Genomic DNA, 13,704 nt, shown 5'->3' with positions numbered 1-13,704 from the left:
ACACACCTGGTGACACACACACACACACACACACACATGGTGACACACACACACACACACACACACATGGTGACACACACACACACACACACACACATGGTGACACACACACACACACACACACACCTGGTGACACACACACACACACACACACACCTGGTGACACACACACACACACACACACCTGGTGACACACACACACACACACACACCTGGTGACACACACACACACCTGGTGACACACACACACACACACCTGGTGACACACACACACACACCTGGTGACACACACACACACACACCTGGTGACACACACACACACACACACACACCTGGTGACACACACACACACACACACACACCTGGTGACACACACAACTGGTGACACACACACACACACACACACCTGGTGACACACACACACACACACACACACACACACACACACACACACACACACACATTCACACACACACACACTACATGATCATTACCTTCCCTCCACACATCTCATCCACGGTGGACAGAAGACCCGCTGGCAGGACAGACGTGTGTACTTCTTATCAAGACAACCTTCTGGTCCCAGGTACTGTTCAGTCCGGGGTCTGGTGGGGACAGGGGCCGTAGGGACAGAGGCCGTGGGGACAGAGGCCGTAGGGACAGAGGCCGTGGGGACAGAGGCCGTGGGGACAGAGCCCGTGGGGACAGAGGCCGTGGGGACAGAGGCCGTAGGGACAGGGGTGGTTGAAGAGGCATGGAAACGTGGCTTACCTTTGAGAAATTTAATGTTCTTATCTGAAGCCTGTTCAGGAGATAGAGATACAGGAGATACAGGTCATATTATACAGGAGATACAGGTCATATTATACAGGAGATACAGGTCATATTATACAGGAGATACAGGTCATATTATACAGGAGATACAGGTCATATTATACAGGAGATACAGGTCATATTATACAGGAGATACAGGTCATATTATACAGGAGATACAGGTCATATTATACAGGAGATACAGGTCATATTATACAGGAGATACAGGTCATATTATACAGGAGATACAGGTCATATTATACAGGAGATACAGGTCATATTATACAGGAGATACAGGTCATATTATACAGGAGATACAGGTCATATTATACAGGAGATACAGGTCATATTATACAGGAGATACAGGTCATATTATACAGGAGATACAGGTCATATAATACAGGAGGAACAGGTCATATTATACAGACAGAGTGTGTAATAACGGGCTGTAACTTACCGTGTCAAGGTGAGTGATCAGTACAGCTCCTAGTAGTAATATGGTCAACGCTGTGCTCTTCCCCATGGTGACTCCTGACAGACTAACCAACTAGCCTGCCTCAATACACAATGTTTTTCTCTCTGTCTCTCTCTGCAATATTGATCATTAATCAATCATTACCCTCATTCGTCAATGTGGACCAACACACACACATACCTGTGTGTGTGTGTGTGTGTGTGTGTGTGTGTGTGTGTGTGTGTGTGTGTGTGTGTGTGTGTGTGTGTGTGTGTGTGTGTGTGTTTTGGAAGTCCAGCCCAGTTGTTCCAGTAATTGACAAAAAGTGTGTTTCAATACTCTAGACACACACACGCAAACCCATGCACAAACAAACCTCCACACACACACTCAGCTCATGTTGTCTTCCTCTGCCTTCTAAACATTCTAAACATTCTAAATGTAAAGCAGGTTGTCTGTCTTCCTCTGCATTCTAAACATTCTAAACATTCTAAACATTCTAAATGTAAAGCATGTTGTCTGTCTTCCTCTGCATTCTAAACATTCTAAACATTCTAAATGTAAAGCATGTTGTCTGTCTTCCTCTGCATTCTAAACATTCTAAACATTCTAAATGTAAAGCATGTTGTCTGTCTTCCTCTGCATTCTAAACATTCTAAACATTCTAAACATTCTAAATGTAAAGCAGGTTGTCTGTCTTCATCTGCATTCTAAACATTCTAAACATTCTAAACATTCTAAACATTCTAAACATTCTAAATGTAAAGCATGTTGTCTGTCTTCCTCTGCCTTCTAAACATTCTAAACATTCTAAACATTCTAAATGTAAAGCATGTTGTCTGTCTTCATCTGCATTCTAAACATTCTAAACATTCTAAATGTAAAGCAGGTTGTCTGTCTTCCTCTGCATTCTAAACATTCTAAACATTCTAAACATTCTAAATGTAAAGCATGTTGTCTGTCTTCCTCTGCATTCTAAACATTCTAAACATTCTAAACATTCTAAATGTAAAGCAGGTTGTCTGTCTTCCTCTGCATTCTAAACATTCTAAACATTCTAAACATTCTAAACATTCTAAATGTAAAGCATGTTGTCTGTCTTCCTCTGCATTCTAAACATTCTAAACATTCTAAATGTAAAGCAGGTTGTCTGTCTTCATCTGCATTCTAAACATTCTAAACATTCTAAACATTCTAAATGTAAAGCATGTTGTCTGTCTTCATCTGCATTCTAAACATTCTAAACATTCTAAACATTCTAAATGTAAAGCATGTTGTCTGTCTTCCTCTGCATTCTAAACATTCTAAACATTCTAAATGTAAAGCAGGTTGTCTGTCTTCCTCTGCATTCTAAACATTCTAAACATTCTAAACATTCTAAATGTAAAGCATGTTGTCTGTCTTCATCTGCATTCTAAACATTCTAAACATTCTAAACATTCTAAATGTAAAGCATGTTGTCTGTCTTCCTCTGCATTCTAAACATTCTAAACATTCTAAACATTCTAAATGTAAAGCATGTTGTCTGTCTTCATCTGCACTCTCTCCCCAAACATTCTAAACATTCTAAACATTCTAAACATTCTAAATGTAAAGCATGTTGTCTGTCTTCCTCTGCATTCTAAACATTCTAAACATTCTAAACATGTAAAGCAGGTTGTCTGTCTTCCTCTGCATTCTAAACATTCTAAACATTCTAAACATTCTAAACATTCTAAATGTAAAGCATGTTGTCTGTCTTCCTCTGCATTCTAAACATTCTAAACATTCTAAACATTCTGTTGTCTGTCTTCCTCTGCATTCTAAACATTCTAAACATTCTAAACATTCTAAATGTAAAGCATGTTGTCTGTCTTCCTCTGCCTTCTAAACATTCTAAACATTCTAAACATTCTAAACATTCTAAATGTAAAGCAGGTTGTCTGTCTTCCTCTGCATTCTAAACATTCTAAACATTCTAAACATTCTAAATGTAAAGCATGTTGTCTGTCTTCCTCTGCATTCTAAACATTCTAAACATTCTAAACATTCTAAATGTAAAGCAGGTTGTCTGTCTTCCTCTGCATTCTAAACATTCTAAACATTCTAAATGTAAAGCAGGTTGTCTGTCTTCCTCTGCATTCTAAACATTCTAAACATTCTAAATGTAAAGCAGGTTGTCTGTCTTCATCTGCATTCTAAACATTCTAAACATTCTAAACATTCTAAATGTAAAGCATGTTGTCTGTCTTCCTCTGCATTCTAAACATTCTAAACATTCTAAACATTCTAAATGTAAAGCATGTTGTCTGTCTTCCTCTGCATTCTAAACATTCTAAACATTCTAAATGTAAAGCAGGTTGTCTGTCTTCCTCTGCATTCTAAACATTCTAAACATTCTAAACATTCTAAATGTAAAGCATGTTGTCTGTCTTCATCTGCATTCTAAACATTCTAAACATTCTAAACATTCTAAATGTAAAGCATGTTGTCTGTCTTCCTCTGCATTCTAAACATTCTAAACATTCTAAACATTCTAAATGTAAAGCATGTTGTCTGTCTTCCTCTGCATTCTAAACATTCTAAACATTCTAAACATTCTAAACATTCTAAATGTAAAGCAGTGTTGTCTGTCTTCCATCTGCATTCTAAACATTCTAAACATTCTAAACATTCTAAATGTAAAGCATGTTGTCTGTCTTCCTCTGCATTCTAAACATTCTAAACATTCTAAACATTCTAAACTCGTAAAGCATGTTGTCTGTCTTCCTCTGCATTCTAAACATTCTAAACATTCTAAACATTCTAAATGTAAAGCAGGTTGTCTGTCTTCCTCTGCATTCTAAACATTCTAAACATTCTAAACATTCTAAATGTAAAGCATGTTGTCTGTCTTCCTCTGCATTCTAAACATTCTAAACATTCTAAACATTCTAAATGTAAAGCATGTTGTCTGTCTTCCTCTGCATTCTAAACATTCTAAACATTCTAAATGTAAAGCAGGTTGTCTGTCTTCCTCTGCCCACTTCTAAACATTCTAAACATTCTAAACATTCTAAATGTAAAGCAGGTTGTCTGTCTTCCTCTGCATTCTAAACATTCTAAACATTCTAAACATTCTAAATGTAAAGCATGTTGTCTGTCTTCCTCTGCATTCTAAACATTCTAAACATTCTAAACATTCTAAATGTAAAGCAGGTTGTCTGTCTTCCTCTGCATTCTAAACATTCTAAACATTCTAAACATTCTAAATGTAAAGCATGTTGTCTGTCTTCATCTGCATTCTAAACATTCTAAACATTCTAAACATTCTAAACATTCTAAATGTAAAGCAGGTTGTCTGTCTTCCTCTGCATTCTAAACATTCTAAACATTCTAAACATTCTAAATGTAAAGCAGGTTGTCTGTCTTCCTCTGCATTCTAAACATTCTAAACATTCTAAATGTAAAGCATGTTGTCTGTCTTCCTCTGTATTCTAAACATTCTAAACATTCTAAATGTAAAGCAGGTTGTCTGTCTTCCTCTGCATTCTAAACATTCTAAACATTCTAAACATTCTAAATGTAAAGCAGGTTGTCTGTCTTCATCTGCATTCTAAACATTCTAAACATTCTAAACATTCTAAAGGCATGTGCTGCCCCGACAACTCACCGTAAAGCAGGTTGTCTGTCTTCCTCTGCATTCTAAACATTCTAAACATTCTAAACATTCTAAACTCCCCCGTAAAGCAGGTTGTCTGTCTTCCTCTGCATTCTAAACATTCTAAACATTCTAAATGTAAAGCAGGTTGTCTGTCTTCATCTGCATTCTAAACATTCTAAACATTCTAAACATTCTAAATGTAAAGCAGGTTGTCTGTCTTCACTCTGCATTCTAAACATTCTAAACATTCTAAACATTCTAAATGTAAAGCAGGTTGTCTGTCTTCATCTGCATTCTAAACATTCTAAACATTCTAAACATTCTAAATGTAAAGCATGTTGTCTGTCTTCCTCTGCATTCTAAACATTCTAAACATTCTAAATGTAAAGCAGGTTGTCTGTCTTCCTCTGCATTCTAAACATTCTAAACATTCTAAACATTCTAACATTCTAAACATTCTAAACATTCTAAATGTAAAGCAGGTTGTCTGTCTTCCTCTGCCTTCTAAACATTCTAAACATTCTAAATGTAAAGCAGGTTGTCTGTCTTCCTCTGCATTCTAAACATTCTAAACATTCTAAACATTCTAAATGTAAAGCAGGTTGTCTGTCTTCCTCTGCATTCTAAACATTCTAAACATTCTAAACATTCTAAATGTAAAGCAGGTTGTCTGTCTTCCTCTGCATTCTAAACATTCTAAACATTCTAAACATTCTAAACATTCTAAATGTAAAGCAGGTTGTCTGTCTTCCTCTGCCTTCTAAACATTCTAAACATTCTAAACATTCTAAATGTAAAGCATGTTGTCTGTCTTCCTCTGCATTCTAAACATTCTAAACATTCTAAACATTCTAAACATTCTAAATGTAAAGCAGGTTGTCTGTCTTCCTCTGCCTTCTAAACATTCTAAACATTCTAAACATTCTAAATGTAAAGCAGGTTGTCTGTCTTCCTCTGCCTTCTAAACATTCTAAACATTCTAAACATTCTAAATGTAAAGCAGGTTGTCTGTCTTCCTCTGCATTCTAAACATTCTAAACATTCTAAATGTAAAGCAGGTTGTCTGTCTTCCTCTGCATTCTAAACATTCTAAACATTCTAAACATTCTAAATGTAAAGCAGGTTGTCTGTCTTCATCTGCATTCTAAACATTCTAAACATTCTAAACATTCTAAATGTAAAGCATGTTGTCTGTCTTCCTCTGCCTTCTAAACATTCTAAACATTCTAAACATTCTAAATGTAAAGCAGGTTGTCTGTCTTCCTCTGCATTCTAAACATTCTAAACATTCTAAACATTCTAAATGTAAAGCATGTTGTCTGTCTTCCTCTGCATTCTAAACATTCTAAACATTCTAAACATTCTAAATGTAAAGCATGTTGTCTGTCTTCCTCTGCATTCTAAACATTCTAAACATTCTAAATGTAAAGCATGTTGTCTGTCTTCCTCTGCATTCTAAACATTCTAAACATTCTAAACATTCTAAACATTCTAAATGTAAAGCAGGTTGTCTGTCTTCATCTGCATTCTAAACATTCTAAACATTCTAAACATTCTAAATGTAAAGCATGTTGTCTGTCTTCCTCTGCATTCTAAACATTCTAAACATTCTAAACATTCTAAACATTCTAAATGTAAAGCATGTTGTCTGTCTTCCTCTGCCTTCTAAACATTCTAAACATTCTAAACATTCTAAATGTAAAGCAGGTTGTCTGTCTTCCTCTGCATTCTAAACATTCTAAACATTCTAAACATTCTAAATGTAAAGCATGTTGTCTGTCTTCCTCTGCATTCTAAACATTCTAAACATTCTAAACATTCTAAATGTAAAGCATGTTGTCTGTCTTCCTCTGCATTCTAAACATTCTAAACATTCTAAATGTAAAGCAGGTTGTCTGTCTTCATCTGCATTCTAAACATTCTAAACATTCTAAATGTAAAGCATGTTGTCTGTCTTCCTCTGCATTCTAAACATTCTAAACATTCTAAACATTCTAAATGTAAAGCAGGTTGTCTGTCTTCATCTGCATTCTAAACATTCTAAACATTCTAAACATTCTAAACATTCTAAATGTAAAGCATGTTGTCTGTCTTCCTCTGCATTCTAAACATTCTAAACATTCTAAACATTCTAAATGTAAAGCAGGTTGTCTGTCTTCATCTGCATTCTAAACATTCTAAACATTCTAAACATTCTAAACATTCTAAATGTAAAGCAGGTTGTCTGTCTTCATCTGCATTCTAAACATTCTAAACATTCTAAATGTAAAGCATGTTGTCTGTCTTCCTCTGCATTCTAAACATTCTAAACATTCTAAATGTAAAGCATGTTGTCTGTCTTCCTCTGCATTCTAAACATTCTAAACATTCTAAACATTCTAAATGTAAAGCATGTTGTCTGTCTTCCTCTGCATTCTAAACATTCTAAACATTCTAAATGTAAAGCATGTTGTCTGTCTTCATCTGCATTCTAAACATTCTAAACATTCTAAATGTAAAGCAGGTTGTCTGTCTTCATCTGCATTCTAAACATTCTAAACATTCTAAACATTCTAAATGTAAAGCAGGTTGTCTGTCTTCATCTGCATTCTAAACATTCTAAACATTCTAAACATTCTAAACATTCTAAATGTAAAGCATGTTGTCTGTCTTCCTCTGCATTCTAAACATTCTAAACATTCTAAATGTAAAGCAGGTTGTCTGTCTTCATCTGCATTCTAAACATTCTAAACATTCTAAACATTCTAAATGTAAAGCAGGTTGTCTGTCTTCCTCTGCATTCTAAACATTCTAAACATTCTAAACATTCTAAACATTCTAAACATTCTAAACATTCTAAATGTAAAGCAGGTTGTCTGTCTTCCTCTGCATTCTAAACATTCTAAACATTCTAAACATTCTAAATGTAAAGCAGGTTGTCTGTCTTCATCTGCATTCTAAACATTCTAAACATTCTAAACATTGTAAATGTAAAGCTGTAACTTAGCTAGTGCTGAAGTCAAACCAAATAATGCAACGTAATGCTTGACTTGGGGATCCTCTGTAATCGGTGTGTTTGGTGGACGTGTTTAACCAAACTTGAAGACCAGATATCCACACAAGAATAGTAATCAAACACTAATGTGACCAACTGGGGACATTTTGTTGGTCCCCACAAGGTCAATTTCTATTTCTAGTGGGTTAAGGATAGAATTAGGTTTAGAGTTAGAATTAGGTTTAGAGTTAGAATTAGGTTTAGAGTTAGGAGCTAGGGTTAGGTTTAGAGTTAGAATTAGGTTTAGAGTTAGAATTAGGTTTAGAGTTAGGAGCTAGGGTTAGGTTTAGAGTTAGAATTAGGTTTAGAGTTAGGAGCTAGGGTTAGGTTTAGAGTTAGGAGCTAGGGTTAGGTTTAGAGTTAGGAGCTAGGGTTAGGTTTAGAGTTAGGAGCTAGGGTTAGGTTTAGAGTTAGGAGCTAGGGTTAGGTTTTAGGGAAAATAGGATTTTGAATCAGACTGAATTGTATGTCCCCACAAGGTTAGTTATGCAACACTGTGTGTGTGTGTGTGTGTGTGTGTGTGTGTGTGTGTGTGTGTGTGTGTGTGTGTGTGTGGCTCTGACCAGGTTAATGATTAAATACATTGCAACAGATTTAGACAAACACTTAGTCAGATAAGCAGAGCACCAACAACCTGTATAACTAGAGGTTAGAGACAGGTCAGAGGTTAGAGGTTAGAGAGAGGTTAGAGGTTAGAGGTTAGAGGTTAGAGAGAGGTTAGAGGTTAGAGGTTAGAGACAGGTCAGAGGTTAGAGGTTAGAGAGAGGTTAGAGGTTAGAGAGAGGTTAGGGGTTAGAGAGAGGTTAGGGGTTAGAGGTTAGAGAGAGGTTAGAGGTTAGAGGTTAGAGAGAGGTTAGGGGTTAGAGAGAGGTTAGGGGTTAGAGGTTAGAGAGAGGTTAGAGGTTAGAGAGAGGTTAGAGTTTAGAGGTTAGAGAGAGGTTAGAGGTTAGAGAGAGGTTAGGGGTTAGAGAGAGGTTAGAGGTTAGAGGTTAGAGAGAGGTTAGGGGTTAGAGAGAGGTTAGAGGTTAGAGAGAGGTTAGGGGTTAGAGAGAGGTTAGGGGTTAAAGAGAGGTTAGAGGTTAGAGAGAGGTTAGGGGTTAGAGAGAGGTTAGGGGTTAGAGAGAGGTTAGGGGTTAGAGAGAGGTTAGAGGTTAGAGAGAGGTTAGGGGTTAGAGAGAGGTTAGGGGTTAGAGAGAGGTTAGGGGTTAGAGAGAGGTTAGGGGTTAGAGAGAGGTTAGAGGTTAGAGAGAGGTTAGGGTTTAGAGAGAGGTTAGAGGTTAGAGAGAGGTTAGGGGTTAGAGACAGGTTAGGGGTTAGAGAGAGGTTAGGGGTTAGAGAGAGGTTAGAGGTTAGAGAGAGGTTAGAGGTTATAGGTTAGGGGTTAGAGAGAGGTTAGGGGTTAGAGAGAGGTTAGGGGTTAGAGAGAGGTTAGGGGTTAAAGAGAGGTTAGGGGTTAAAGAGAGGTTAGGGGTTAAAGAGAGGTTAGAGGTTAGAGGTTAGAGTGAGGTTAGAGTGAGGTTAGAGGTTAGAGAGATGTTAGGGGTTAGAGAGAGGTTAGGGGTTAGAGTGAGGTTAGAGGTTAGAGAGAGGTTAGGGGTTAAAGAGAGGTTAGAGGTTAGAGCGAGGTTAGAGGTTAGGGGTTAGAGAGAGGTTAGGGGTTAGAGAGGGGTTAGGGGTTAGAGAGGGGTTAGTGGTTAGAGAGGGGTTAGTGGTTAGAGAGAGGTTAGGGGTTAGAGAGAGGTTAGAGGTTAGAGAGAGGTTAGAGGTTAGAGAGAGGTTAGAGGTTAGGGGTTAGAGTGAGGTTAGGGGTTAGAGTGAGGTTAGAGGTTAGAGAGAGGTTAGGGGTTAGAGAGGGGTTAGGGGTTAGAGAGAGTGTAGAGGTTAGAGAGAGGTTAGGGGTTAGAGAGAGGTTAGGGGTTAGAGAGAGGTTAGGGGTTAGGGGTTAGAGAGAGCTTAGGGGTTAGAGGTTAGGGGTTAGGGGTTAGAGAGAGGTTAGGGGTTAGAGAGGGGTTAGTGGTTAGAGAGAGGTTAGGGATTAGAGAGAGGTTAGGGGTTAGAGAGAGGTTAGGGGTTAGAGAGAGGTTAGAGGTTAGAGAGAGGTTAGGGATTAGAGAGAGGTTAGGGGTTAGAGAGAGGTTAGAGATAGAGAGAGGTTAGGGGTTAGAGAGAGGTTAGAGATAGAGAGAGGTTAGGGGTTAGAGAGAGGTTAGAGGTTAGGGGTTAAAGAGAGGTTAGGGGTTAGAGAGAGGTTAGGGGTTAGAGAGGGGTTAGTGGTTAGAGAGAGGTTAGGGATTAGAGAGAGGTTAGGGGTTAGAGAGAGGTTAGGGGTTAGAGAGAGGTTAGAGGTTAGAGAGAGGTTAGGGATTAGAGAGAGGTTAGGGGTTAGAGAGAGGTTAGGGGTTAGAGAGAGGTTAGAGGTTAGAGAGAGGTTAGGGATTAGAGAGAGGTTAGGGGTTAGAGAGAGGTTAGAGATAGAGAGAGGTTAGGGGTTAGAGAGAGGTTAGAGATAGAGAGAGGTTAGGGGTTAGAGAGAGGTTAGAGGTTAGGGGTTAAAGAGAGGTTAGAGGTTAGAGAGAGGTTAGAGGTTAGAGAGAGGTTAGAGGTTAGAAGGAGGTTAGAGGTTAGAAGTTAGGGGTTAGAGGGAGGTTAGAGGTTAGGGGTTAGAGAGAGGTTAGTGGTTAGAGAGAGGTTAGGTGTTAGAGAGAGGTTAGGGGTTAGAGAGAGGTTAGAGGTTAGAGAGAGGTTAGGGATTAGAGAGAGGTTAGAGGTTCGAGATTAGGGGTTAGAGAGAGATTAGGGGTTAGAGAGAGGTTAGGGGTTAGAGAGAGGTTAGAGGTTAGGGGTTAGAGAGAGATTAGAGATAGAGAGATGTTAGGGGTTAGAGAGAGGTTAGAGGTTAGAGAGAGATTAGGGGTTAGAGAGAGGTTAGAGGTTAGAGAGAGATTAGGGGTTAGAGAGAGGTTAGGGGTTAGAGAGAGGTTAGGGGTTAGAGAGAGGTTAGGGTATAGAACGCTGTCATATAGATAGATGATAGATGTACCAGTATAGAATGCTGTCATACAGAGCCCTATGTAGAGCCCTATACAGAGCCCCATGTAGAGCCCTATGTAGAACCCTATGGGAACCCTATGTAGAGCCCTATGGAAGCCCTGTGTAGAGCTCTATGGGAGCCCTATGTAGAGCCCTATGGAAGCCCTATGTAGAGCCCTATGGTAGCCCTATGTAGAGCCCAATGTAGAGCCCCGTGTAGAGCCCTATGTAGAGCCCTATGGGAGCCCTATGTAGAGCCCTATGTAGAGCCCTATGGTAGCCCTATGTAGAGCCCTATGTGGAGCCCTATGGGAGCTCTATGTAGAGCCCTATGTAGAGCCCTTTGGGAGCTCTATGTAGAGCCCCGTGTAGAGCCCTATGTAGAGCCCTATGGGAGCCCTATGTAGAGCCCTATGTAGAGCCCTATGTAGAGCCCTATGGAAGCCCTATGTAGAGCTCTATGGGAGCCCTATGTAGAGCCCTATGTAGAGCCCTATGGTAGCCCTATGTAGAGCCCTATGTAGAGCCCTATGTAGAGCCCTATGGGAGCTCTATGTAGAGCCCTATGTAGAGCCCTTTGGGAGCTCTATGTAGAACCCTATGGGAACCCTATGTAGAGCTCTATGGAAGCCCTATGTAGAGCTCTATGGGAGCCCTATGTAGAGCCCTATGGTAGCCCTATGTAGAGCCCAATGTAGAGCCCCGTGTAGAGCCCTATGTAGAGCCCTATGGGAGCCCTATGGGAGCCCTATGTAGAGCCCTATGGTAGCCCTATGTAGAGCCCTATGTGGAGCCCTATGGGAGCTCTATGTAGAGCCCTATGTAGAGCCCTTTGGGAGCTCTATGTAGAGCCCTTTGGGAGCTCTATGTAGAGCCCCGTGTAGAGCCCTATGGGAGCCCTATGTAGAGCCCCGTGTAGAGCCCTATGGGAGCCCTATGTAGAGCCCTATGTAGAGCCCTATGTAGAGCCCTATGGAAGCCCTATGTAGAGCTCTATGGGAGCCCTATGTAGAGCCCTATGGTAGCCCTATGTAGAGCCCTATGTAGAGCCCTATGGGAGCCCTATGTAGAGCTCTATGGGAGCCCTATGTAGAGCCCTATGGTAGCCCTATGTAGAGCCCTATGGGAGCCCTATGTAGAGCCCAATGTAGAGCTCTATGGTAGCCCTATGTAGAGCCCTATGGGAGCCCTATGTAGAGCTCTATGGGAGCCCTATGTAGAGCCCTATGGTAGCCCTATGTAGAGCCCTATGGGAGCCCTATGTAGAGCCCTATGGTAGCCCTATGTAGAGCCCTATGTAGAGCCCTATGGAAGCCCAATGTAGAGCTCTATGGTAGCCCAATGTAGAGCCCTATGTAGAGCCCTATGTAGAGCCCTATGTAGAGCCCTATGGGAGCTCTATGTAGAGCCCTATGTAGAGCCCTTTGGGAGCTCTATGTAGAGCCCTTTGGGAGCTCTATGTAGAGCCCTATGTAGAGCCCTTTGGGAGCTCTATGTAGAGCCCTATGGGAGCTCTATGTAGAGCCCTATGGGCACTACATAGGCAATAGGGTGACATTTGGGATGCACCCACAAACAGTTCTTTGAAAACAGAAGTCAAAACAAAGCATTTATGTGTGGTTATGCGAGTACAGACACAAACACACATTTGTAACTTACTTGCAACATGTCTGTTTAGGTGAGCGATGGTTGATTGCCGCTGTTTCATTAAAATCTTTGATGTCTTCGAATGACAAACACTTTCAAGTTCTATTTAGGCAATGGAAAGGAGTCCGCTAGCTGTAATATGATTGGCTAATCATTACATTAACTGTAATATGATTGGCTAATCATTACATTAACTGTAATATGATTGGCTAATCATTAGCTAATTATTACATTAACTGTAATATGATTGGCTAATCATTACATTAACTGTAATATGATTGGCTAATCATTAGCTAATTATTACATTAACTGTAATATGATTGGCTAATCATTACATTAACTGTAATATGATTGGCTAATCATTACATTAACTGTAATATGATTGGCTAATCATTACATTAACTGTAATATGATTGGCTAATCATTGTTGCTTTCCAGGAGTTGTTTTCTGTCTTTTCAACAAGACCAATAAAGCATCATGGTGCTAGACCATAGAAATAGGATGACTAGAAGGGAACCAAGCCACTCGGGCCCATGACTGGAATGAGAATGTCCATTCTAGTCATCCTATTTCCCTGTGCTAGAGTAGACAGTACAGCAGTAAGAAGCAGATACACTAGGGTTGCTTTCCAGAAATCCTGATTGGGACATTCTGAATTTCCTGCTTATTCTCTTCCAAAACCAGGATTTCCAGAAAAGCTGGGAATTTTAAGAACGTTTCCAGAATTCCACAACTATTATTAGACAGCGTGTAATATGAACATAGCATTATTTAATGTCTCCTTAATGCACTGGTTCAGTAGTTCCCATAGAGTTCTCCTCTCCAGAACTATTACCCATAAAGCCCATTATATTTCAACACAACAATAATATGAACATGCAAAATAACAACCATTAAATACATTTAGAAACACACATTTCACCTTTATTTAACTAGGCAAGTCAGTTAAGAACAAATTCTTATTTACAATGACGGCCTAGCGGGGAACAGTGGGGTTAACTGCCTTGTTCAGGTTGCAGAACAACAGAACAACAGAACGACCTTGTCAGCTCGGGGATTCGATCTTGGTTACTGGCGCCAAGGCTCTAACCACTAGGCTACCT

At 39.6% G+C, this 13,704-nt stretch overlaps 1 protein-coding gene across 1 annotated transcript in view; it reads right to left on the bottom strand.

Annotated features, from left to right (window-relative positions):
• The window catches only part of LOC145861817 (complement factor I), a 21,329-nt gene extending 19,912 nt beyond the window's left edge, over positions 1-1,417 (bottom strand). The window contains exons 1-2 of the mRNA XM_082965410.1: positions 1,271-1,417; positions 495-802 (exon numbers count right to left, since the gene is read on the bottom strand). Coding sequence (XP_082821536.1) covers positions 495-802; positions 1,271-1,336 — 374 coding nt within the window. The 5' untranslated portion in view covers positions 1,337-1,417. The remainder of the gene's footprint in view (positions 1-494; positions 803-1,270) is intronic.
• Positions 1,418-13,704: the final 12,287 nt, after the last annotated feature.

The sequence above is a fragment of the Salmo salar genome, chromosome 18 (genome assembly GCF_965601325.2).
Source record: "Salmo salar chromosome 18, fSalSal1, whole genome shotgun sequence".
NCBI classification, from domain to species: Eukaryota; Metazoa; Chordata; class Actinopteri; order Salmoniformes; family Salmonidae; genus Salmo; species Salmo salar.
Note: the sequence above shows the minus strand (reverse complement) of the source record. Positions and strands in the feature narration are given on the sequence as shown.